At 42.8% G+C, this 27,632-nt stretch overlaps 2 protein-coding genes across 5 annotated transcripts in view; one reads left to right on the plus strand and one right to left on the minus strand.

Annotated features, from left to right (window-relative positions):
- Positions 1-14,914, plus strand: part of SPAG6 (sperm associated antigen 6) — a 152,080-nt gene extending 137,166 nt beyond the window's left edge. Inside the window, exon 11 of the transcript XR_014073076.1 lies at positions 14,877-14,914. The gene's annotated coding sequence lies outside the window, so the exon portion shown is untranslated. The remainder of the gene's footprint in view (positions 1-14,876) is intronic.
- Positions 14,915-20,737: 5,823 nt separating this feature from the next.
- Positions 20,738-27,632, minus strand: part of PIP4K2A (phosphatidylinositol-5-phosphate 4-kinase type 2 alpha) — a 178,092-nt gene continuing 171,197 nt past the window's right edge. For all 4 annotated transcript variants that reach the window (XM_081556774.1, XM_081556775.1, XM_081556773.1 and 1 more), the window contains 3 exons: positions 26,868-27,108; positions 25,353-25,456; positions 20,738-22,943 (listed from right to left, as the gene is read on the minus strand). In XM_081556774.1, coding sequence (XP_081412900.1) covers positions 22,863-22,943; positions 25,353-25,456; positions 26,868-27,108 — 426 coding nt within the window. In that variant the 3' untranslated portion in view covers positions 20,738-22,862. The remainder of the gene's footprint in view (positions 22,944-25,352; positions 25,457-26,867; positions 27,109-27,632) is intronic.

Consider the following 27,632-nt stretch of genomic DNA (forward strand, 5'->3'; position numbering starts at 1 on the left):
GTGCATCACAGCTAAAGCTGAAAAGAGACAGAAGTTGTTTGTGGTGTTTCTCAGTGATGTTTATCTTCTCCTCTGTCAGGCCTTGTTTTCTGCCAACTAGGAGAAGTTGCTTAAAAAACCCAACCCAGGTCAACCCTGCAGTTTGCAATAATCAATACATACATTTGCACTTTCCCCACACATTTCTGCCTACACCAGTCTTTCTGTTTCTCCTCCTTTTAAAATCAGGAATTATAGAGAGGGTCATAAGGGAAAAATGATGGCCTATAGTAAGTAATGGCTTTGATGAGACACACACATACACACAGATGCTTCCTGTGGCATTTAGAGTAACACAAACTTGCCGTGAGCTGACAGTCATATTTTTATACTGTGACGTGGGCCATATATTCAGGACCGTGGAGACAGATAAGAATTCTGAAGTTCCCTCATGATTACCCTTCGAAAGGAAGCCTTTGTTTAGCTCGTGGCAGTATTCACAGGACAATGGACTGCCAGTGATATATGCAAATGTGTCCTTTTCCCATTACTGAAAATGACCTTTATGATTAGATTGGAATAGCAACATCAATTCCTGGGTTACTGTGACTTATTGGCCTAAAGAGAGGGAGAATGTTCACTAGCAAGATGTAAAAACTCAGAATCAGATCCATCAAATTCTAACCTTCTAGTGTAGCCCCAGGATTCTTGAGTGGCTGGAGACGTCCTTCACCTTCTGTGCCTTGTTTGTTCTTTGCAAATCAGGGAGAACCACCTTTCCGGGGGGCTTTAGGAGCCTTTATTAAGAGTTTCAAGTAAAAGTCAGAAGAACTGGCTTAAGTACTATCATGACATATCAGATTCCCCTACATATCAGGACCCTTTTCAGATTATTTCTAAAATCAGTCCCAGTGCCACAGGCTGATTCAGGCCAGATTTAGAAACATGCATGTCAGTAGAAATCATTATGAAACAGTCAAGAGTTATTGACTATTGGCAGTCCCACTGCAGTTAAATGCAAAAAATGCTAGAATGTGGGACTTCTGTGGTGGTTCAGTGGTTAAGACTCTTTTACTGCGAGAAACGTGGATTCTACCCCTGGTTGGAGAACTAAGATCACATATGCCACGTGGTGTGGCCAAAAAACAAAAATCGAGAAGGTGATGTCCCTGAAGGAGCAGTGTGGCCTCACCAAGCACCCTGCCCCTCACCTCCAGTCACCCGCAGCCCATCTTTCCTCTCACATCAGGGCAATGGACTCAGCGGTAAACATTACCACTCTTTCCATACTCATCATGGTGATTTATTTGCCCTGTGATGGCATGTTACATTTTTGAAATGCCTTAAAATGACTTGACCGGTTTCTCCAAGTCAACATATATTAAGAATCAGGAGGAGACAGACTAACTTAAAGACACAAAGTAGATCCGGTGCGTGTTGACAAGCACCTGTAGTCCTGGCAAAGCAAGGGCAGATGAATGTGCATATGCTTTTTACTGATTAAAAACAAATTAAAAATAGTGTTATCATTTAGAGAAGAAAGCATCAGCTGCTGTTAGAAAGAGGCGATTCCTGACAAAGTTTAAAAAAAAATAAGTAAAGACAAGGTTTGCAACTGCATGAACATTTATACAAGTTACACTTACTATTTGCAAATAAAGAGCCATGTTAAAGCTCTACTAAAGCTTATTCATCAAAAGAAGTTGCCCTCACCTTGTTAAAACATTGTTCTGTGTGAAAGAGACATCTGGCTGGGTTTTGCATCCACAGGGTGAAAACACGGTTAAGTATTTAATTGCTTAGAAGGTAATCCTATTATTTCAGATTTCCTCCATAATGAATTCTTTTTTTCCCCTAATTTGAGGATTTATGAAGGGAAAGTGAGATTCTCTGGTAAATTTATTTTTGAAAAGGTACTTGAAATAGTTGTAATATCTAGGCAGCCTCTGTCTCAGGAGTAGGCTCTGAGCAGCAGAGTGATGATTGGGTGCCAGAAGGTGAATGCATGAGACCCACGTGACAGTCAAATGAGGTGATGTCTGCCTTTGGTTCTGAGCATGAAATCACCGTAAAAACAAGCAAGACTTTTGAGAAGCAGGGCATAAATGAATACTTTGTTTCATTAAAGCCTATATGTCTCAGAGAAAGTCATGCGTTTGAGGACAGGTCTCAGTCCCGAGCGTTTAACAGTCGATTTGTGCACCTATGAGAAGTTTGGGGAAAACAAATTGTAAAATTGGCTTTATTTTACAATTTCTGGCACAAATGACTGGACCAGCAGGTGAATGGAAACAGAGGAGAAGGAGAAAAGGACAAATGAGTCAGTGGAGGTGCTGGGTGAGGTGAGGAATTGTAGGCACCCCAGAGCTCCCGGGAAGTGACGCAGGTATCTGTAGGGATTTGTTTTCCTGGATGCGATGGATGGAGTGAAAGATTTTGTGATCACAAAGAAGGTCAATCAGTACTTATCCTTGTAGATCTCCCCTCCCCACCACACCACCTTGGATCATTGGGAAATGGGGACTTCTGATTAAGTTGATTAATATGCCCTAAACGAACCACTTAATATCAAAAAAGTGTTCAGAGGCCCTGATAATACTCACACCACACAAACCAATCCAGCCATGATTGATGCGACTCTCCATAAATCTCTTTAGGACAGAGCGGTGTCTGGTCATCATTTATCACCTCACAGTTCAACAAAGACATCCTGCCAACCCTTGTTTTGAGATAACTTTGATTCTTGATAAATAGGAATTTATTTTACTTACATTTTTATTCTTGCTTTTAGATTATGAAACATGCTATTATCCAATCTGTGCTTAAAGTTTTGACAGAATTTTGCTGGAGCGGCCACCACAGTGTTGACCTTGGTTGATGGGTTTGACCTTTGCTAAGTGGGATTCCTCAGTGGCTGCTGGAGGCTCTGAGAATGGGATCCTCTGGAAGCAAGAAGAATCAAGCCATAGACAACAACTTAGATTTGGGGATTTATGTCGTTGAGTTTCTCTTTGTGACTTTGCCTATACTTACAGTTTAATGAGCTGGGCATCTTTTTTTGCCTTATACTTTTAAAACATTTTCATTGCCCTTCAAAAAACATTTTGGAAAGTTTTCATTATTTAGCCTTTTAAATTTAGTAAAGCATCTAAGGTTCACTTAGTTACAACATTCAAGAAGCGAAGAATTATTCTCACTCACCAACACCATCACTCTGACTTCTCAAGATGAAAATATCCCCATCAACATGCTTTATCCAAATTTCTGCTCCAATAAAGCTTTTTTTATTTTTTTCTGAGTTGCATCATAGATCCTCTAAAGAACACCCTGACAGAGGGTCTGTGCACGTTTTACCTGTAGAGAAAAATCGGACTGGAAGCCATTAGACAAAAAGGAAGGTTTCAGGAGGACTTAAGCAAGGAGCTAGGTGATGATGAGGCAAAGTGAAGGTGAAGAAAAACATGTCTAACATGTTATCACGACGCCTTCAGATAAAATTCTCATCCCAGGAGAAAACCCGTCAGAGCCGTGTGGACACCAGGTCCTGCAAAAGGTGTTTTTCTGTTGTTGCAGGTGAGAGTCTGTCATGCCATCTTGGGAGGAAATTCTCATAGAATTGGGGTGAAGAGTCAGCTTCCTTCCTCACTTTTATTTCCCCTTCCTTCCCCCCAGAGCCTGGGCTCTGAGGCAGGTACCCAGTTCTACGCAGTTATAACCCTCTCATCACTGCACTGCCTTTTTAAAAAATACATATATTTATTTATTTACTTGGCTGTGTTGGGTCTTAGTGGCAGTACTGGGCCTCTCTAGTTGTGGCACACGGGCTCTGGCGTATGTGGGCTCAGTAGCTCTGGTGCGCAGCAGGCTAAGTTGCTCAGTGGCATGTGGGATCTTAGTTCCCCAACCAGGGATCGAACCTGCATCCCCTGCATTGCAAGGCAGATTCTTAGCCACTGGGTCACCAGGGAAGTCCCTCATCGTGTTGCTTTCTATAGCTGCCAGAAAAGATATCACTTCATTTAGGGCAAAATCTGATCCTGTTTGGTGACCCATTTTTTCCTACTACTTTGAAACCTACTTTACCATACCTACACATCAAATCATAACTCCCAAATATTATCCTTGCTCTGACATGTTAGACATGGGTGACCTTGCTCTGAGACAGCATAAGAATACCTAAGGAAGGAAGTTTGAAAGGAAGAACAAATAGAGGGAAGAGCCATTTTCTGATAACTTGATTCAGAAATAAAAAGGAATGAAAACCATGGATGAGGACAGGATGCAGACAGATCTCTTCCAACCATCCACCCATATGGTACTCATTTGTTGTGTTAGATGACTATATGGAAGTGGATTCCATTGATTCCTTCCAATTAATAAATTAGGAATATCTCATGAATACCCAGAGTCCTGAGTGTTGTGGGGAACACATGCATCTACTATGTGCTAGGTCATAAAACTAGTGCATAATGTAGGTTATCTCCCTTCATCACAAAGCAGCCATGCGGGCTGCAGATCATCCACTTTCTGTAAATGTGGCAATGGAAGCTCAGAAGCCTGCCTGGGGTCATGCTGTAGAGCTGAGATTTCATCTCAAATCTGAGTGATTTTAAAGTCGGTGCTCTTCTCACGATGGGATACGAAAAAAGAACATTGAGCTGTCCACTCACAGAGTGTTCAAGGGAGACACAGATCTACCCACAGGCAGAGAGCAAAGAACAGGGGTCCAGACCCTTAGCACAATGGCACCCAGGACACAGTCTGATCTCCTGGGGAGCCCTAGCCCTCCAGTGCTGGCAGAACATTGCAGTTGTCATTTATGCTAGCCTGAAAGCCTTTTGATTTTGTTCATTTATTTTACATCATCAGTGGCTCACACGAAGCTTAGCACATAGCAGGAGCTCCATACAATTTGTTAGATGAGAGTTTATGATGCCAATTCTGTATCATCAAATCCTGGAGGCCTTTTCTATTCATCCAGAGATCTTGTTTCTTGGCAGCACTTTCTAAGTCTCAGGCCTGATTTTATAAGCGTCTGGGAACTTGTCTGCCCACACAGACCTCTCCCTTCCTTTGCTGACTGTTAAGGCTGCTCCCTGCACAAACTCAGGGCTTATTGTTGACATCTGATTCACATGTCTCAATTGTTTTTGCCTCTGTGAGAATTCTGACTGGGGAATAACAAATACATGAAAATAAGTGAGGAAATAAAAAAGGAGAAAGGGGCAGGATGAGGATTCACATCATATTTTTCACAAGAAAAGTTATAAATGCTGAACTGACATTCATTCAAAGAATAATGAGGAGGTGAATCTACATCTGGTACCATCCCTGACATGTGTGATTTAATTCAGCCACAAGAAGGCCCAGCCAATCAGCACCTGGTATTACCAGACTTATAAAGTCTACTTGAGGATGTGGAGAATGTGGAAGTGAGAATTTAGCTCAAGGTGAATCCACAACTTTTTCTGTAAACAAAACTGCTTTAAAAGCTGCCATACATCACCCTATCTGCTTAGTGCACAAGCAGATATATCTAGGCTCGCAGCCACCAGGAGAAAGGAGAATTAACCGTGTGCTTGGACTGCTGGGTGGACAGCTCTGGTCCCACCGTCTTCTGTGAGAGCCCTTTGAAGCACAGACACCTGACCACATGCCTCACTCCAGAGGAGGCTCCGAGAAATCAAACCTTAAATCAGTCTGAGAACAAATTGCTGGTGACTAAAGTTAATCATAGGCTTCCCTGGAGGCTCAGTGGTAAAGAATGTGCCTGCCAAGCAGGAGACAGGGGTTTGAATCCTGGGTCAGAAAGATCCCGAGGAGAAGGAAATGGCAACCCACTCCAGTATTCTTGCTTGGGAAATCCCATGGGTAGAGGAGCCTGGAGGGCTACAGACAATGGGGTTGCAAAGAGTCGGACATGACTTAGTGACTAAAAAACGATGAAGTTAATCATACTGTACTGTGTATTTGAAAGTTGGGAAGAGAGTAGATCTTAAAAGTTCTCACCACAAGAAAAAAAGAATTTGTAACTATGTAAGGAGATGGATGGTAACTAGATTTACTGTGGTGATCATTTCATGGTGTATACACGTATTGAATACAGTGTATAGAATATTGATACAGTGTATACAAATATTGAATCATTATTTTGTACACCTGAAATCAAATTAATGTTACATGTCAATTATATTTTAATAAGAAGTCATTCTTTTGAAGGAATAAGACAATAATAAGTTTTAAGGAAAAAAAGCAAAAAACCCAGGCAGGGGCAATATGATCTGAGGCATGGCAGGTCATGTGAGGAGGGCATATTATTCTAAGTACAATGAGAGCCACTGAAAGTTTTTATATATGTGAATGACACGCTTCAATTTACCTTTTAGGAAGAAGAGAATATAACTTTTAGCAAAGGATGCTCAGGGAGGGATGATGGGTAGCAGTGGAAACAGAGAAGTTAATGGAATGAGAGATTGAGAAGGAAAAGCCAGCAAGATCTGCTAATTAGTGGAATATGGTAGTAAGGGAAAGAAATAACAGAAGTTCCCAGATTTGTGGATTGAACAACTGGATGAAGCCTGGAGCTTAAACAGGGTGGATGGATTTGGAGGAAGTAGGTGAATTTGAGGGACATTAAGGAGGGAGAATGAGGAGGATGTGGTATTACTGGATGTGGCAGGGGTGATGGAACTGAGGTTGGGAAGGAATGACTCCTAAGACTTTGGCTTATATACCTAAATGGAGAGAGTAAGATAGGAAACACCAAAAGAAGCCTGGGTTTGGGGAAGATAATAGCATGACTTTAGTTTGGTACTTTCAGAATCTGTAAATAAAGGGCCTTTGAAAAGTTCAGATATAGAGGATGATTAGGCAATTGGCTAAAGTTTTGGGTAGGAGATTATATGTGGGAGTTAATGATGTACAATTGATAAAATTGTACTGGAGTCATGAAAGTAGCTGAGGTTGACTAGAATTGGTTTTACACAGTGAACAGAGGGCCCAGGTCCAGCCTCCAAGGGAAACCATTTAAAGCTCAGTTAGAACTTTCAGGTTTGGAGGACAATGGTGGCTGCTTAATTCTGAATCTTCCCACTTCCCCTCCCAAAATATCTATAAATCCAATAAGGAGAGCAGATAAAACCACACGTGACCCACCTCTTCAGCAGTATGAGGAGACAGAGACTATCATCATGCTCAAATGACCTATAGAAAATTCCAAATTCCAGTAGCTCCCATCATCACCTCATCTACTCACCACTGCAAACCTTTGGATGTGGACAGTGGAGAAAAGGAAGCTTAAGAGACTCAATTAAAAAAAAAGAGAGAGAGCAGAGGAGTACATAAGACAGAAAGGTTACCTCTATAAAGAAAAAGTCCAATGCAAAATACTGAATGCAAGTCAGGACTTGGAAATTCATAGCACTGGCTACAGGAAAGCAGCTTGAGAGTGTGTAGGAAAGGAAGTCGCCTCTTGGAGAAGCACTGCTTCTGGGTGAGACTCAACTACATACAGAAAGAAGGTACTTATTGCAGATGTGGTAGTGAGGAAAAGAAAGAAACAAGAGGAGAAAATTAAGGATCCTGCAGAAACAAAAGCCATGCCAATGCCTCCTTCCATCCTGTTAAAGAAATGCAAGAAAATAAACAAGGCCAGACCACATCCATACAAAACTATTGTAAAATTACAAAACATACAGTAGTCTGACTGTAAAAATTCTCTCCAGAACAATGACTGTGAAGCTGAAGAAAACTATAATGTAATACTTCAAAATATGTTCAAACAGCATTTGGGGATTTGATGAAACATCTTGAGCCAGAAATACAAAAATGAAGAGCAAAAATGAAAAGAACAAAGGTAAGAAATAAGACAAGGGAATATGGAACTCAGAAAAGCAATAGGAAAAGAAAAAAATCTCAGAAATGAAGATTCAGTTACAAAATACCCAAGGAAGAACAGCTTCTAGTGAAATTTTAATAAAGGATATTGAAGAAAAACAGAGAAAAAAAATCAAGAGATAGAAAACTAGGTAAATAAAGATGTGAAATGGATTACAGAAAAAGTGGTTGAAATGGAGGGCTAAGTTGGTCCAGTATTTTTATACTTGGAGACCCTGCAGAAGATCAAAGCAATGGAACTAAACTGATATTTAAAATTAAAATGGAAGAAAACTTCCTGGGAAAAACCAACAAACCCCGAATCTATTAAAAGGAGCTACTGGCACCCAAATTCATAGCATTATTTACAATAGCCAAAAGATGGAAGCAACCCAAGTCTGTCAATGAATGAATAAATAAATAAAATGTGGTATATACATACAGTGGAATACTCTATTTAAAAGGGAAGGAAATTCTGACATATGCTAAAACATGGGTGAACTCGAGGACATTATGTTAAGTGAGATAGGCCAGTCAACAGAAAAAGAAATACTTTATGATCCCACTAATATGAAGAATCCAGAGTAGTCAAATTCATAGAAAGTGAAAGGGTAGTTGCCAGGGAGAGGAGGGATATGGCAGCTGTTGCTTCATAGGTAGAGAGTTTCAGTTTTGTGAGATGAAAAGAGTCTGGAGGGTGTACAACAGTGTGAATGTGCATGTGAATTTACTTAACAGTACTGAACTCTACACTGAAAAATGATTAAGATGGAAAATTTTATGTTATGTGTATTTTAAAAAAGGAAACAACAGGGCACACTCAAAATGAAACTGGTATGATCAACTTTGAGATATCCTGGGGTATTTGGAATCTATTGTTGTATAACAAATTATCCCCAAATTTAGCAGCTTAAAATAGCAATTCTGTGGGACTTCACAGATTCTGTGGGTCAGGAATGCAGCAGCAGTTTATCTGGGTACCTCTGCCTAAAGGTCTTTCATGAAGCTGCAATTAAGTTGTCAGCCCTGGGTCTCACCTGAGGCTCAGTGGGATGAGATTCACCTAATTAGAGATGACTGAGCAAACGTGTGTAAAAGGACTGAGGGTGAGCATGTCCTATATTTAGTTGCAAATCCACGGCTAAAATAAAAGTTAGGGTATAAGAATAATATAGAAACATATGTATGGTCTGAGAAAGTAGTGCAACTCAAAATGGGAAGAGAAGACAGGAAAACAGAGAAAGCTTGTATGTTGCTGTGTAAGTAATGGGAGTCAAAAGATGCCTATTAAATGATAGAGCGAGCGTGCGTGGGCACTGACGCAACGGCACGCCAGGTCGAAGGTCAGTCTAGGGAGATGGCGGCGGGGAACTGCGTGCTGCTGCGCCGGAAGCTCCGTGCCGCCCTGAGCCTGCTCCAGGGCACGAACTGTTTAGGGGTTGTACACACTGGCCAGGATTGTGACGTTAAAGATTACAGGATAATTCGAATTGTAGGTCATCAGAAAGAGGTGAGTGAAATCTTTGCCACTGATTTAATAGCAGAGCCAACCTGACTGAAGCTAAGGGTGATAGTGTGGGATGGCGGTGGGGGCCATTGGTCATCTGAAAGTGTTTGTAAACTTGAGCAAAGCAACAAAAACTGGGACCTGCAGTTATCGTGGACTACAGTTCGGACAGTACCACTGAAAAGAGTGGACTGTGCATGCCGAGTCTTAGCATCCTTCGGATGTATATCAGATACTTTATTGTTGTTTAGTCGCCAAGCCCTATTCGACTCTTTTGCGATCCCATGGACTGTAGTCCACCAGGCTTATCTGTCCATAGGATTTCCCAGGCAAGAATGCTACTGGAGCAGGTTGCCATTTCCTATTCCAGGGGATCTTTGGGACCCAGGGATGAAACACATATCTCTTGCGTTGGCAGGCGGATTCTTTACCACTGAGCCACCAGGCAAGCATATATCAAACACTACTCCCTATTAATGTAGAATGTCAGTTCAGTTCAATCGCTCAGTCGTGTCCGACTCTTTGCGACCCCATGGACTGCAGCATGCCAGGCCTCCCCGTCCATCACCAACTCCCGGAGCTTACTCAAACTCCTGTGCATCGAGTCAGTGATGCCATCCAACCGTCTCATTCTCTGTCGTCCCCTTCTACTCCCGCCTTCAATCTTTCCCAGCGTCAGAGTCTTTTCAAATGAGTCAGCTCTTCGCATCAGGTGGCCAAAGTATTGGAGTTTCAGCTTTAACGTCAGTCCTTCCAATGAACACTCAGGACTGATCTCCTTTAGGATGGATTGGTTGGAACTCCTTGCAGTCCAAGGGACTCTCAAGAGTCTTCTCCAGCACCACAGTTCAAAAGCATCAATTCTTCGGTGCTCAGCTTTCTTTATAGTCCAACTCTCATATCCATACATGACCACTGGAAAAACCATAGCTTTGACTAGATGGACCACCTGCTTTTAAAGTTCTTAAAACCTTCCTGAAAAATTTATCATATATTAGGGCATAAAGAAAGCATAGATAGGCTTCATCAAAGTTAAATATTAGTAACAGTTTCTGAACACAATACAAGAAAGCTAGAAATTAAAAATGAAACTAAAAACAACAGCAAAAACTTTTCCACCTGGAAATTAAAAAAAATTTCTATCAGACAACTCTTGGGTTAAAGAGGAAATAGGAAAAACATTACAGAATTTCTGAAAAATTATGATAATGAAAAGCCTATAAATTGAGAGCATATACTTCTATTTTAAGAAGCAAGCAGTGATCAGAAAAAAATTCATAGCCCTAAACATCTATATCAAGTAAACATTTTGAATGAAAATAAATGAATTAGATCCCAATTCAGACATTCAGATATCAATTTCAGATATCAATTCAAAAGCAGGGAATGGATTCTTCCCTGGGGCTTCCAGAAGAAATGCAGCCCTTCTCTTGGGTATTTACCTTTAATTCCTGAGTCGCATGGTAACTATGCTTAACCATTTGAGGAACTGTGCCCAACTGTTTTCCAAGGTGGCTGCACCATTTTACATTTCCACCAGCAGTGTTTTGAGTGTTCCAGTTCTCCTCATCTTCACCAATGCTTGCTATTGTCTGTTTTTTTTATTATATCCATCCTAGTCAAGGGTGAAGTGATTTGTGGCTTTGATTTGCATTTCCCTCATAACTAATGATATTGAGCATCTTTCAAAGTGCTTGTTGACCATTTGTGTATCTTCTCTGAAGAAATGCCTGTTCTAATTCTTTCCTCGTTTAAAAATTTGTCTCTTTTATTAATAAGTTGAGTTGTAAGAGTTCTTGATGAAGTCTTGATACAAGTCTTGTTCCTTTGTTTTGAACGTTTTTGCCTGGTTGTTCATTTTCCTTGACTTTCTGTGTTGGTATCTGTACATTGGACAAAACAGGCACCTCTTCTAGTCTTCATGGGCTTGTCTTATACAGGAGAAAACTCCCATCAGTCAGTCCAGTTAGAGATCCTGGGGGGTCTCTACCAACTCTTTCCCTCTTCAGGGGGAAGCAGCTTGCTGTTGCTTTTGTCAGCTGAGTAGGGGCTGGGGGAGAGGGGATGCTACAGCATCTGTCAGTCCAAACCATTATCTCTGTTCTCTGCCAGGCAGGTAGACTGTGTGCACATGTCAGAGATCAAGACTGATGCTAGTCCTTTGGGCAGTCCTGGAGAAGTTGAGTCTGTGGACACACAGATCAACTCTTTCCCTCCCTAGAGGGTGCTGATCTCTGGGGTTTCTCATCTACTCATTCTCTGCTAGGCAGGGGGCAGGTCTGTGGCGTCTGCCAGCTCAAGCTCCCATTCTGTTTTTCCCCAGGCAGCTAAACTGTTCCTGACCTGTCAGAGCTCCAGGACTGGCAAACAGAGCTAGTCAGGAGTTTGCTGTCGGTTCAGCGGTTAGGACTTGAGGCTTTCACTGCTGTGGGCCTGATTCAGCCCCTGATGGGGGAACTAACAGAGAAGGCAATGGCACCCCACTCCAGTACTCTTGCCTGGAAAATCCCATGGACAGAGGAGCCTGGTAGGCTACAGTCCATGGGGTCGCTAAGAGTCGGACACGACTGAGCAACTTCACTTTCACTTTTCCCATTCATGTGCTGGAGAAGGAAATGGCAGCCCACTCCAGTATTCTTGCCTGGAGAATCCCAGGAACGGGGGAGCCTGCTGGGCTGCCATCTATGGGGTCGCACAGAGTCGGACACGACTAAAGCGACTTAGCAGCAGCAGGGGGAACTAAGATCCTGTAAGCCTCATGGCCAAAAAAAAAAAAAAAGCAGCAGCTAGTCCTCTGAGGAGGTCGCTTGTAAGAGTTGAGGTGTTGGATGTGTAAGCCAACCCCTTCCTTCCCCTGCATTAAGCAGAGAGTGAGGGGGTCTCTTCCTGATCTGTCGGTGCTGTGCCAGGTACAGGGACTCCGGCGAGAGGGAGCTCTGAATCTCCCTGCTGACTTCTGTTGCATCTAGTTTTGTGTTCTCCCAGGTGCGGGAGCTTTTCAGTTAGTTTCTGAATTTTTCATAAAGCAACTTTGTCTGTGAACTGCTGATGAATTGGTGTGTTTGTTGGGGAGGAAGTTCTAGGGCTTCCTATGCCACCATCTTGTTGACTTCACTCTCATTTCAGCTCAGAGGAGCTCGTTTAATGTTTATATAAACCAAGAGGAAACTCAAAAAGTTCACTGTTCTTTCCAAAATTCAATTATTTTCTTGAATAAAGACTCTTCAGATTGCTGCATGCTTTTTGGCTAATGTCCAGAAAAAGTCGAGTATGACTGTTTCTGCTAGTCCTGATGCTTTCATGGAGGAGTAGATTTTCAGAGGTTTTCATCCCACCATTCCAGAAGTGCTTCTTCCCTTTGTTGTTGAAAAAGCTCTGGAAGATCTGTATCAGATCTGATCTTCCATTAGAAAAAATATATAGTAGGAGCTATATATTAAATTTATTGCAAGCATTGGTTTATGCGATTGTGGGAACTGTTTAGCTAAGTTCACAACCCACAGGGCAGAGTCTCAGGCAGGACGGGCTAGAGCTCTTAGGCATGAGCTGAAGCTGCTGTCCACAGATATAATTTCTTCTTCTGGGAAACTTAAGGTCTGTGCTTAAGGCCTTTTAGCTTAATTGAATCAGGCCCACCCAGGTTGTCTATAATAATCTTCCTTGAAGTAAATTGATTATAGACTTAAATCCCATCTACAAATTACCTTCACAGCAACACCTGGATTAGTGTTTGATTGTTTTTATCTGATCTCTGGGGAAGCCATGGGAGTGAGTCTCAGAAGGCCACAGGTTTCAAGAGCTATTAATATAAACAAGGCAAGCCAACAATGACTGCCCAAATCAGATGAAGTATAAAGGTATAGGAAGCAGTTTGAATCCACATGCAGTGAATGGAAGGAAATTGAACAGGACTTCTAATAGTTTGGGAAACTTGAAAGTAGAGGTGATGGGATGCAGTGCAGAGAACGCAAAGACCACCTGGCTCTGTGACTCACTACCTCAGAGCTTACCAACCTGTCCGAGCCTCAGTGTTCTCAGCTGTGAAAGGAGAAGAGTAATAATAGCAAAACCATGGGTATGAGCTTTAAATGAGAGAAAGTGAAGGAAAATGCTTCATGAACTGTAAAGCATAATGTAAACACCTGAGTTATAGAAAGACTTCATCAGAATTACTAAGTTTCATCACACTGATGATGTAAATACCATTTTACATAACGTTATTTAGCATAGTCAGGAAGACTGGTCAAAACTGATAGCATCTACACATTGATGGCATATATATCCTCCACCCACATGGAAACAGTGGATGTGAGGCCCATCAGTGAATCCCAGATGCCCCTGAGGTTGGTCTTTAGAGCTGTGATCAGTTTCGACAATTCATTTGTATATTCTTAGCATTGTCTGCTGCTTCTTGTTTTTGGTTGAAAGAGGCAGTGCTCAGTTTATGGCATGTTGTTTAGTTAAAAACTAAGTAAAGTCTGTGTAGGAAAATATTAAAGAAAAAAAATTATTTCAGTGTTAAACACTTGGTGTTTGATTTGGGGGACTTTGTGTTTGACAGTGTGAGGATATTTTGGTTTCCATGCCCAGCATTGCATCCGCATTCACTGCAGAAACATTTTCTATTCACTCTGATTATTCATTTATTTCAGAGACTTAGAAAGACCTACTCATTTTCAGGAAATCAACTCCACAATCGAGGGTGGGGAGAGGAGGGTATGGGAGAAGAATGAATTGTTGTTGTTCAGTCACTAAGTCATGTCTGACTCTTTGTGACCCTGTAGACTGCAGCATGCCAGGTACCTCTGTTCTCCACTATCTCCCAGAGTTTGCTCAAATTCCTTTCCATTGAGTTGGTCAAGCTATCTAACCATCTGATCCTCTGCTGTCCACTTCTCCTTTTGCCTTCAATCTTTCCCAGCATCACGGTCTTTTCCAATGAGTCAGCTTGTCACATCAGGTGGCCATAGTATTGGAGCTTCAGCAACAGTCCTGCCAATGAATGTTCAGGGTTGATTTTCTTTAGGATTGGCTGGTTTTATCTCCTTGCTGACCAAGGAACTCTCAAGAGTCTTCTACAGCACCACATTTCGAAGGCATCAATTCTTCAGCATTCAGCCTTCTTTATGGTACAACTCTCACAGCTGTATATGACCACTGGAAAAACCATAGCTTTGACTAGGCAGGTCTTTGTCAGCAAAGTGATGTCTCTGCTTTTTAAAACATTGTCTAGGTTTGTCATAGCTTTTCTTCCAAAGAGAAAGTGTCTTTTAATTCCATGGCTGCAGTCACCATCTGCAGTGATTTTGGAGCCCAAGGAAATAAAGTCTCTCACTTTTCCATTGTTTCCGCATCTATTTGCCATGAAGTGATGGAACCAGATGCCATGATCTTAGGTTTTTGAATGTTGAGTTTCAAGCCAGCTCTTTCATGCTCCTCTTTCACCCTCATCAAGAAGTTCTTTATTTCCTCTTCTTTTTCTGCCATCAGAGTGATATCATCTGCATATCTAGAGGTTGTTGATATTTCTCTCAGCAATCTTGAATCCAGCTTCTGATTCATCCTGCCCGGTATTTCGCAAGGTGTGCTCTGCATATAAGTTAAATGTGTTGTGTCCGACTCTTTGCCACCCCATGGAATGGAGCCTGCCAGGACCCTCTGTCCATGGGATTTACCAGGCAAGAATGCTGGAGTGGGTTTTCATTTCCTCCTCCAGGGAATCTTCCCAACCCAGTTATTGAATCTGCATATCCTGCATTGGCAGGTGGGTTCTTTACCATTGAGCTCCCAGGGAAGCCCATGGGTTCATTTATCAGAATTTAAATGGAAAATTCCCTTATTTTGTCTGGTCAAATCCTGTTTGGGGATTGTATAAGTACAACCAAAGCAAGAAGAAGCTCCTTTCTGGAATTTTGGGGGGAAACTATCTGAGGTCATTTAAGGCACTGAATCCACAGGCCAAGAAGCTTAAGGGGAAAAAACTAGGTAAACAGAGTCCAACCAAATTCTTATAATTTAGTACTATCAGCTTTAGTAAAATTAAGTAAAAATAGCACATATTTGTTGCCACAGAACCTTTATCTAATACTGTGTGAGACCAAAAAATATTTTTAAGTATATATAAAGATATTAAAGTTGTTTCTTAAGAAAATATCACATATGTTGAAGAACTTACGCCTCTTTTTCCACAAGACTTCAACAAACTGATCGAATGACTTAAAGTTATGACCCTTTTATAAACGGGTTTCTCAGACAGCTCCACCAGTAACTGTGATGTTAATTTAAATAACCACAGCAATTTACTAAAAAACAAAATCAAAAAGCAGTGTTAGTCAGTCAGTTCAGTTGCTCAGTCGTGTCCAATTCTTTGCGACCCTATGGACTGCAGCACACCAGGCCTCCCTGTCCATCACAAACTCCTGGAGTTTACCCACACTCATGTCCATTGAGTCGGTGATGCCATCCAACTATCTCATCCTCTGTCGTCCCTTTCTCCTCCTGCCTTCAATCTTTCCCAGCATCAGGGTCTTTTCAAATGGGTCAGCTCTTTGCATCAGGTGGCCAAAGTATTGGAGTTTCAGCTTCAACATCAGTCCTTCCAATGAACATTCAGGACTGATTTCCTTTAGGATGGACTGGTTGGATCTCCTTGCAGTCCAAGGGACTCTCAAGAGTCTTCTCCAACACCACAGTTCAAAAGCATCAATTCTTCGGTGCCCAACTTTCTTTATAGTCCAACTCTCACATCCATACATGACTACTGCAAAAACCATAGCCTTGACTAGACAGACCTTTGTTGGCAAAGTAATGTCCCTGCTTCTTAATACGCTGTCTAGGTTGGTCATAACTTTCCTTCCAAGGAGAAGTGTCTTTTAATTTCATTGCTGCAGTCAGCATCTGCAGTGATCTTAGAGCCCAGAAAAATAAAGTCAGCCACTGTTTTCACTTTCCCCATCTATTTGCCATGAAGTGATGGGACCAGATGCCATAATCTTAATTTTCTCTATGTTGAGCTTTAAGCCAACTTTTTCACTCTCCTCTTTCACTTTCATCAAGAGGCTGTTTAGTTCTTTACTTTCTGCCGTAAGGGTGGTGTCATCTGCATATCTGAGGTTATTGATATTTCTCCCAGCAATCTTGATTCCAGCTTGTGGTTCATCCAGCCCAGCATTTCTCATGATATACTCTGCATATAAGTTAAATAAGCAGGGTGACAATATTTAGCCTTGACATACTCCTTTCCCTATTTGGAACCAGTTTGTTGTTCCATGTCCAGTTCTAACTGTTGCTTCCTGACCTGCTTACAGATTTCTCAAGAGGCAGGTCAGGTGGTCTGGTATTCCCATCTCTTTCAGAATTTTCCACAGTTTATCGTGATCCACACAGTCAAAGGCTTTGCAATAGTCAATAAAGCAGAAATAGATGTTTTTCTGGAATTCTCTTGCTTTTTCAATGATCCAGCAGATGTTGGCGATTTGATCTCTGGTTTCTCTGCCTTTTCCAAAACCAGCTTGAACATCTAGAAGTTCATGGTTCACATATTGCTGAAGCCTGGCTTGGAGAATTTTGAGCATTACTTTACAAGCATGTGAGATGAGTGCAATTGTGCAGTAGTTTGAGCATTCTTTGGCATTGCCTTTCTTTGGGATTGGAATGAAAACTGACCTTTTCCTGTCCTGTGGCCACTGCTGAGTTTTCCAAATTTGCTGGCATATTGAGTGTAGCGCTTTCACAGCATCATCTTTTAGGATTTGAAAGAGCTCAACTGGAATTCCATCACCTCCACTAGTTTTGTTCGTAGTGATGCTTCCTAAGGCCCACTTGACTTCACATTCCAGGATGTCTGGCTCTAAGTGAGTGATCACACCATCGTTATTATCTGGGTCATGAAGATCTTTTTTGTACAGTTCTTCTGTGTATTCTTGCCACCTTTTCTTAATATTTTCTGCTTCGGTTAGGTCTATACTATCTCTGTCCTTTATTGAGCCCATCTTTGTATGAAATGTTCCCTTGGTATCTCTAATTTTCTTGAAGAGATCTCTAGTCTTTCCCATTCTATTGTTTTCCTCTATTTCTTTGCACTGATCATTGAGGAAGGCATTCTTATCTCTCCTTGCTAGTCTCTGCATTCAAATGGGTATATCTTTCCTTTTCTCCTTTGCCTTTCACTTCTCTTCTTTTCATAGCTATTTGTAAGGCCTTCTCAGACAGCCATTTTGCCTTTTTGCATTTCTTTTTCTTGGGGATGGTCTTGATCCCTGTCTCCTGTACAATGTCACGAACCTCCGTCCATAGTTCATCAGACACTCTATCAGATCTAGTCCCTTAAATCTATTTCTCACTTCCACTGTATAATCTTAAGGGATTTGATTTAGGTCATACCTGAATGGTCTAGTGGTTTTCCCTACTTTAATTTGTGTGCCTTTGGTAAAAACCAAGGGCAATGATCACAACAGCTTATAGTAAAAGAATGAAAGAAATCTCAGTTTCTCCAGATGGGAGGTGAAAGATCTTTGTAGATAAAACAGCAATTGTAGCTGAAGTCCATTGCAGAAACTCCTTTGTGATACTGAAATGAAGCTCTCTTTCAGGGGTTGGTGAACTTTCTCGAAAAGGGCTATGGAATAAAATTTTAGGCCTTGTAGATCATCAGTCTTAGACACAACTCTACAAACTGCCACTGTGATTTGAAAGCAGCCATAGAAAATATGTGAATGAATGGGCATGGCTGTGTTTCAATAAAATTTTATTTACAAAACTCATGTGGTGGCCTGGATTTGACCCTTAGGCTGTGGTTGGTGGACAGCTGCTCTGATCAGTAAGAAGCTGCCTTGTTCTTATATTACAAGAACAGAAAAAGGGGGAAGAGGAGCGGTAGGAAGGAGGGGGAGGGAATCGTGTTACAAAAAATATTTAAAATTAGGTGCTCAGTTTAGTGGGAGGGTTTAATCACTTAAGACAGTGTTTTCCAAATGGGGTCCATTCATCAGAAGCACCTGGGAAGCATTTAAGTTACAGGTTTTCCACCTCCAGAGACTGCCATTCAGTAGGTCTAGGGATATTTTTATATTCTCTAGTGAGATCCTTTGATTTAAAAAATGACAATATAAAATGCTGTAGGACCAGGAGAAAATGATAGGAAAATGGAATAATATAGGTTGACTCTCATAAAATGGAATATGTAGACCCTTTGCTGTAAAATGCCGGAGGGTGCATACCCAGCAGGCCTCTCCAGAAGCAGCAGAAGGGCTGTGAGGTCTAGCCCCAGGGGTACCAGGTCCCTCACTCATGCTTTCAGCTTTCAGCCTGGAGTTGCCACAGAGCCAGGCCCCAGCCCTGGCTTTGCCATGAGCCCTCATGTGACCTTGGACAAGCCCCTTTGCTTCTCTGGGCCAAGGTTTCCTCTTCTGGGACCCCTCCCCGAGCAGCACGGGTAGGATTCCATAAAACACAGACATCTCACAGTGGCTTTGGAGAAATTCTAACCTTTGTCCCTGTCTTATGAAATTAAACTAAATACGAGTGTTTAAGAGTGAGAAAATCACTGACTATGGCATGTTAACAGCCCTTTGGCAGGATTTTTCATAGAATCACAAAAACAGGACTGAACTTCTGAAGGACATTTGGTTTAGATGATGGGGTTTCCGTTTATGAAGGAACTTTCAATAATCACTCAGGAGAACTTGTCAACTCGACTTTTCCAGACACTCTGCCGGTCTTCTGGGCCACTTCACTGTGCCAGGCTGGTTACAGGGCCATGCCAGTTGTGTGTGAGGAGGGGCTGGAGACTGGGCCGGGGTGAGCAGGGGAGTCGGGTAACGCTTGTGTGTGGGAATCCAAAAGGCGCAGCAGGTTTCTGCCCTTCAGAGGGTAACTTTTCTGTTTTTAACATAGCAGTCACATGACTGGAGCTGAATAAAGTGCTGTTTAAGATAGGGAGAGAGGAAGAGACGGGGCGTGATTTTGAGAGCTGGAAGAAGGCTGTACACATGCACGACACACACTATAACCATTGTTTTTGTGCTGATTACAGAATTTCTGGAGAGGCCGTGTGCAGTGGTCCTGGGGCCTCAAGTACACAGATGCTAAGAACTCTAGGACTTAAACCTCTCAGCCTTGCCTTCTTCCCACTCCCCTACTCCATTTTATACATTTTTGTATTATATGCATTACCACTTCATTATTACATACAGTTCCTAATCTCTTGCATTTAACTTTAACCACTATTTCCAAAAGTGCTGCATGAAGGATTAATGCTTCAGACCAACTCTGGGCTTTCTGTGAATTAGCAATAACCAATTTTCTGGGACTAATGTGAATTCTGCCCATGAAATTAAATAACCAAAATGAAAATGAATGTCTCTGTTCCACAAAGAAAATGGAATTTAAGCTCCCTGATGACCACAGTCAGCTTTGCTATAATGTAGCATATATGTTCCTAAAAATCCCTGCTCTGTGCAAAATCACACAGTAAAAACCACAGAGCTCATGGGAATAATGAGATTGGGGGCACAATACCCCAAAGTGTCATTACTGATACACTGGTAAACAAGGAGTCTATCAATACAAACAGTAGCACAATTTTACATACTAAGTGGTCAGGAAATACATAAATACTACCATAAATGTGGCACATTTTCTTGAAAAATACATGGAGGATGCCTGTGGTCATGGGGAGTGGGCATCAGAAGGGCTGCAGCTCCTGGGTTGTTGAAAGTAAGGGAAGGAGAGTGATGTGAGGTCAGCAGGTCCTGACCAGGGTGCCGCCAGCATGCTGAGCTGAGGTCGGCGTGTGAGGGTGCACCTGGCGTGTTCCTACCAGAGCAGTTAATCGGGGTGCAGTCTTCTGTTTTCATCTAATGTTCCATGAGAAGCAGCGTGCACACAGCAGATGTGAAAAGTGCACGATGCTCAAATGATCCCCTGACATCTCTCCCATTAGAACAATTGCACATTTTCAAAACAAGTGCTACTGTAGCTTAACTGTGTTTGCTCACCTGGCGCAATGACAGTGGGACGCTCTAGAAAGCCTTCTAGCCACCAACGGCATTCCAGTAAAGTTTTGAAAGATGCTGAATGACCCACAGAACTATGGTTGGTAGATTTAAAAAATAAAACTGTGTCACTTTAAAGGGTATTCATTGAAGAGACTTCTTTTCTCCATCTTTCAATAAGTCAATTTTGTCACGTGTGTCATGTCACGTTTCTGTTATTTACTAGTGAAATAACAGTTCACAGGTTGAAGGCAAAGCTCCTGTGAAAAGATTTTAGTTTTACTTCTTCAGGATCAGCTAAAAACACTCTTAGTACTGAGTCATTAAATTCTGTTTGCAATAAAGAGACAAAGAATTGAGAGAGACGCACAAAGACTCCACCTTGTGAGTCATCAAAGTGCTTTATTTTGTAAAGCCCGGCTCGTAACTGGAGTGTACTGTTAGCACTAGAAGATACAAGGCAAACTCCCTCACTCTGTCCGAAGATCGGATCGACAGGGTGGATGACAGAGACTGTTACAGACAAAAATAAAGCATTTTGTAAACTTCCAAAAGCATACACAGATGGGCCACAAAGGAAACAGTTGCTCAAAATGTGTGGGTACCTTCTCTTTACTTCAGGGTCTCACATTTGCAATCCTGGATTAAAGAAACTACAGCCTAACTTCAGAGCACTGAAAGGGACTCGATGCCAGAATGAATGGCGGGGTGGGAGTGGGGGCATATTAAATCACCATTTCAATTAATTTAGACACATGAAATACAGATTTGGACAACCAGATCACAGTGCTGTCAATGTCATCTGCTGAGGATAAAAATTCTGAGTGAAGTCGGTCGATGTGGTAGAATGGCCTCGCTCCCCAGATTCCGGCTGTGTGATCTCGTGTTTTCTGAAGTAAACCTATATACTTTGGGCACAGTTGCAGACTTGATAAGCCCTGAAGTAAAGTTACTGGAAGAGGCAGTATGGCGGGACTATTTGTTGAGTTGCAAGTAATTATTAAAGGGTGGGGTTTTTTTTTTCTTCTTTCCTGAACCTGCCTACAAAAATCATCTCACATTTTAAACAAAGAATTTCAAAGGCACAGCTTTAGCACAGTGTATAAGTTGATAACGTATTCCTAAGCAAGTCTAATATTTTAGCTTGACGCCTTTCAGAAAATGCCAGGAAGTTGGTAAATACATGATTGATGTTGGAAATTTATAACTTGATTAGACACAGTCAGCACAGTTTAGGGCAATGAACTTACATAACCAGATCTGGGTTAAACATTTTCTTTAAAAATAAAAAAATCATTAGACTGATAAATGTACATCTGGAGGAAAACAACCCTTTTCTTTTTACTGTAAAAGACTGCCTACCTGGTACTTTGAATAAAACATTCACCCCAAAACGTGACTGCAGGATACATTTCAAAATATGACAAACATTATTTCACCTACATTGTAAAATGACTTTACATGTAAACTTCAGAAATCACGTGCTGTACATTAAATTTTTAGATTCAAAAATATCCCTGTTTTCCTAATAATGTAAACAGTAATATTGAGGATTTCAGTTAAAGGGCAAATTTATAACAAAATACCACTGTTCAACAGGAGAATTGAGAATTCTAAATGCTTTGCTCACCTTCCCACCATGGGAGATGCAGATACCATTGCCCAAAACTATGCACTTTTCAGATAAGCTTTTATTTTTATTTTGTAGCATTAATTCCTGTATTGCAACGAAAGAGTGTTATCAGTGAAGAAGCTCCAGGCAAGAAAAGAGAAGTAAGCAGTTTTCCTGGACATATTTACTGAGGTGAAAATGTACAGAGAGAGTCACTAGGGGCATCAGCTTCCTGCTGGAGGAGGGGCATTTGTCCCCGGATACGGGGAGTCCCAACACCCAAACCAGGAGGCATGGGAGATGCCAGCCTCCTTTGTCCAGCGCCCGGGTACAACTATTAAGGAGTGTCAGCGTGCGTGGTAGAAGTGTAACATCTGCAGTAAGGTTTTTTTCCCTCTTAATCACCATCATTATTATTATCATCATCATTATTATTATCTTCATTATTATTACGAATACTGTCTCACATCTTTCAACTCCAGAAAATAAACTGATCCACAGTTTATCGTGTGGTGCCAACCTGGTTGGTCTGACATGCATTGCCTTCTCCCCCTCCCCCCTCTTGTGCTCGCTCACTCACTCATTCATTCATTCGTCCATAGCTGGAATCAGAGGTTTGTTGCCCCAAACACACACTGACCAAAGCTGGTCAGTTTCCATTAATCAATCAATTTTTAAGATGCACACACGCACAGACACACACACGTCAGAAATAGCTAGAATGGTGCTGGGAAATATCAGGTAGCTATTAAAGCGAGTAGCCCCCAAGTCAGTCATCTTGGCCTGAAGATGTAAACGAGGAGGTGTGCTTCACTGAGTTTGGTGTTCATTTTTCCTGTGCTGAAGCCACCTCTGTCCTTCCCATGCTCACGTCTGTCCACAGTTGTGCAGGACGTTACGTCAAGATGTGGCCAATAAAGTCCAAAAAGCGCTTGGAATACTGTTCTGGGTTCACGGTGGAGATCTCTGCACCAGCCTGGGCAGTGTGAGAGAAGAGGAACAGTGATACTGTTAGAACTGCTTGGTCAACACCTACAGCAGCTTCCACTGCAGCTGAATGTGAAGCCAGCCATTTTCAAACCTGTGCAGCCTCTACTCGTAACTCAGAATATCTTGGATACGGGTCTGAATAACCAAGACTCTTAAGAATCTGGGTGTGAAAATGAGGCAGAATCTCAGTCACTGTGACTGCTGCCGCCAAAAAAAAAAAAAAAATCCAACCACGTTTGAGATGTTCCCGTCAAATGTGGCATCTGTGTGGCCTCCATTCAGAAGCCACGGGGACAACACTTCTGTTTCTCGGGAGAGCAGATGGGAGACACCTTGAGAATGACACAAACAGCAACGTTTGGCCAAAGGGAAACTCCGCTGTCAAGGACACAAGGACCGTGTTCATTTTTCAGGACCAAAGTAAGCTGCTGGGTGCTCAGAAGTAAGGAGTGGCAGTGGCAGGGGTGGCGTCAGCTGTGACTGCACTTCCCGTGAGGGGCCAGGGTTGGTCCTCGTGGCGCAGGCACAGGAGTGCCACTGTCCCCCTTCACAGAGGCCTGCCTGGAGCTGGGAAGCCGGCCCCTCGAAGAGACTCAGCGGTGTTTCCTGTGACGAGCACAGTGCAGACCAGAAGACCCTCGGTAGTTACTGGCCAGCTTTCAGAGCTGCAAAGGGCAGGACCAGAGTTTTTACCAAGTCACCAGGTGCTATTTTGATACCCGCAGCTCACAGGGGAAGCTATAATTTCCATGCCTGGCCCGGGCTGCTGGGATCTCCACAGAGGAGCCCCGGTTTTGAAGGCAGAGAACAGTTCCCAGCAGCAGGTTGACAGAACGTTCCTTTGCAGAGAGTAATGTCTTGCTCTTGCAAGCTGCACCTGATTTTAGGCTGGGTGCTGTATCACGGAGCTGAGCTGGTGACATACCGGGGAGGGGCACATTTCCAGTTTCACCTGGTCTAGAATATCACACAGGTTTGAGGGAGGGTGGGAACAGACAGAGCCTCTCCTGACTGTTTGGCCCGCTCACCACAAAACCTCATCAGCAAGGCGTTAGGGCCCCGTCAGCAGCTGGGGGAACTGGGGCGCCAGGGCGTTTCCTCCAAGTCACATGACTGGACAGGTGAGGTAGGGACTCGGGCCCAGTTCCGTCCCTGCAGTACAGCCAGGCTTTTCAACCAGAGATGAGTGTCGGAGTTACTGGAGCCTTTCAGAGACAACCTCCCCCACCAGCCTCCTGAACTGGACTCAGAATTCGGGGACGGCGTGGTGCATCTGGCTGGCACAGACTTTGAAATCGTTTTCAGAAGGCCGCGGTGCCCACCCTCGTGTGAGAAGTACCCTCCTCTCTGACAGGATTTCCAATGCATTCAGTGGGTAGGGTGAGATCCTTCTGGGCACTGCACAAAGCTGGAACACTGTGACTAGTTGGCAATGTGATTGAAATATTTCTGTGGCAATTGGGATATGGCGTTGGGCTGGTTCCATTGTTGGAATGACAGCCTTGTTTGATTTTAAAATAAAGAAAAAGAGCCTTTAATAGATGTTGATGTTCTGGTGGATCTTGGTTGACTCCACACTGGGGAAGCGTGAACGAGCCAGAGCACAAGTTCATTCCCATGTGGTGGGCTTTGTGGCCTTTTCAGCACACCTGGGAAGCCAAAATGGAGTCCTACAATGCAGGCACAGTGGAGATTCACAACTGGTGAAGTCCAGCCAGCAAAGTGGGCCTCACTGGTTTATTGGGGGATGGGGCTGGGGAGCAGTCCTCCCTCTACGCTGCCTAGTGACCTGATCCTGGCAAGTGACTCCGTAAATGCTCATCCTCAGCTCCTTCACCTGATAAGGAGCACACTAGTTATCCTTATCAAGGTTTGTCACGGGAGTCCACAAGTTACCATATGCCAGGAACAGTGAGAATTCCTGGCAAGGACAATAAAAGCGAGGGACTCGTATCACTAAACTTTGATCTTGCACTCAAAACCCTTCTGTAATAGAAAAAAATACAGTCCACTGTGCGGAAAGAGATACTGTATATCTTGGAAGCATCTTAAGCAGAGACTAAGTTCTTCAGTTCTAAGCACTTCATATTAAAACAGCTGTTGTTATTCAGCGCTTTTGTCTTTGAAGCATTTTTCAAACAAAAAAAGAATTTGTGTAATATTCTCATGATGCATATGTCTGTTAACAACCCCAGTGGGTAACAGAAGAGCCGCGCAGGGTCTCAGTGACCTGCCAGAGGCCTTGGGAGCTCTGACTCTGCGTTGGGGTGCAGCCCCTGCAGGGAACCCGGGCCATGGAAGGACCGGGCAGCTCCTCGGAAAGGAGTGGACCTGCGCTGGCCCCTGCACGACAGGAAGCAGAGAGCAGAGAGGGAAACCAAACGGAGATACTTACGCCGTGTTTAACAGTTTTTGCAGCGTGGGCAGCTTTCTTTTTCGCATCATAATGAGTCAGAATGTCAATAATTGCCATAAAGTACACCTCCTTCCGAGGCGAATCTGTAAAGGGATGAGAGACATGATTGTGGGACAGATGGTGACAACACCTGGAACAGTGTGAACTGCTGAGGGAGGAAGGGGTGAGGGATTCAAGGCCTGAAAACAAAGGCAGGAGAGGCTGTTAGAAAGTCTTGTGTATCCCTAGGAAACAGCTTAACTTTCTGTCGCCAGTTCTCTCTCAATTTAAAAAGTATAAAAGAATATAATCCCAGGATATTACCCCAGCGGAGGCCCAAGGTGAGACTGTTATGTTTTTTATTCATCTGCATTTTCTTTAGTGATTGTATATTACTTTGGTATAAAGAAAAATGCTTTTTAAAGAAATACTGTTTAAAACAAGAATTGGGTTGGCCAAAAAGTTCATTCTGGTTTTTCCATGAGATGCTACGGAAAAATTCTGAACTAACTTTTTGGCCAACCCAATAGAAGTAATTATGCTTTCACTTTCTACTGTTACCTGTAACTGTTCCTAATGCTCATTGGCTCTAGTATCAGAACTGGATAAAGGCATACATCATCTACAATACCTGTCTTCTACATATTTCCACAAATAAGCTGCTGTTTCAATTATGAACTATTGTTTAAGTATACTTGACTCTTAATTTTCTGTGTTGAAGAAACCATTTTGGTGAGCAAAATAAAAAGCAGAACTCAAACTCAACCTGGCTGCTATGCCATGAGATTTTTTCTTTAAAACAATGATGAACCACTGAGTAATTTTTATTACTAAAAAAACCAGAGGCCTGCGTTTATCTCTAAATTAATTTTTTTATGTATAAGTAGCTAACATAGCATGTAATATTCCTATAAATATCCAATCACCCAGATTTTGAGGCTTAAGATCAATCTCACTTTCACAAAGAGAGCCACAGACCCCTTAATGGAGGAACCGCAGAGGACAGATACACAGGAGCAAATTGGAGATGCTCTTCCCACACCTGGGCTAGCCTCAGCTTCCTTTCCCAAGAAGGAAGGATACCTGCCCTACACGATGTCCACAGAAGGTCTGGCCTGGACCATGTGTGTGGCTAGCTCAGGACAGACTTGTGACTTGAGATCCACGTAAAAGAAAGATGGCTAAGAAAAAAAATATTTCTTATATATGGTACGGACATTTACACAAGCATATGCATATGGGTGTTGTATATACACAGCACACTGTTGTGTGGCTTTATCTGTTCCCTCAACATCTCACAATTCAAGGATTTCATCACATTACATTTCAAAACCAGAGATTACAGTTACCTTTAATATACTCTGTCCTGAAATCAATTGATTAGGACTCTTGAGAAGGAGTCTTACAGGACAGCATGGTTTTAATGGGTTGATGATTACCAGTAGATTAACAGTGCAAAAAAAAAAATCAAACCAATGGTAAAAAACAAAAAAAGTGGGTGGTGTCTCCACTTACTTTCATGACATTTAATTCCATAGACGTCAATGTTTGGATCAAACTCGCCCGGAGCCAAGGGCAGCGAGCTGTTGAGCGTGTTCCCAGGGCTGTCGGGAGGGGTCCCCACAGGGTGGGCGCCGTCGCTCTCCCCCTCCTCCTCCCCGTCCTCCTCACACTCCACTTCCTCCTGCTCGGCTCGCTCCACGTCATGGATTCCCACCAGCAGGCTGTAGTCCATGAGCTTCAGCTGGGCAAGAAACTGGAGGGGAGGAAGTGACACGATCATTTATGCCTTAAACACAACCCCAGATTTAAAGAGAGCAAGCTCACAGAAGCGCACATAGAGGATCCTGCAGAGCAGCCAGGAGCCTCTCGTATGGTGCAGTCTCGTCCCCGGCAGCTTCTCAGGTGAAGCTGCAGCCTCCCACTTGGGGCTGGCTCAGAGCCAGGCTGTTTCCCTGAACTGTAAGGCTGGAAGATGAGAGGGATGCGTGCATCACATCGACGAGGACTGCACCAAAGTGCAGAGAGCATGACTGGCAAGGAGGACACACAGGGAAGAAAAGCTTTCTCCCAACAATTACGACTGGCTGTTGGGGAACCCAGGGACCTCCCACGTCGCTGCCAGGGGAGCCTCTCAGATCTGGCTTGTAAAAGCACTTTGAAAGGCAGCACACTCAGTGAAGCTGAGTATTATGCTGTCCATCACAAATAAGTAAAAGCACCAATGTCCCAATCAACCAGCAAATGCCTCTGTCACTGCTCTGGTGAACACCCTCCTTC

Source organism: Giraffa tippelskirchi, chromosome 13 (assembly GCF_054371585.1).
Source record: "Giraffa tippelskirchi isolate mGirTip1 chromosome 13, T2T-mGirTip1v1.2.pri, whole genome shotgun sequence".
In the NCBI taxonomy this organism is placed as follows: Eukaryota; Metazoa; Chordata; class Mammalia; order Artiodactyla; family Giraffidae; genus Giraffa; species Giraffa tippelskirchi.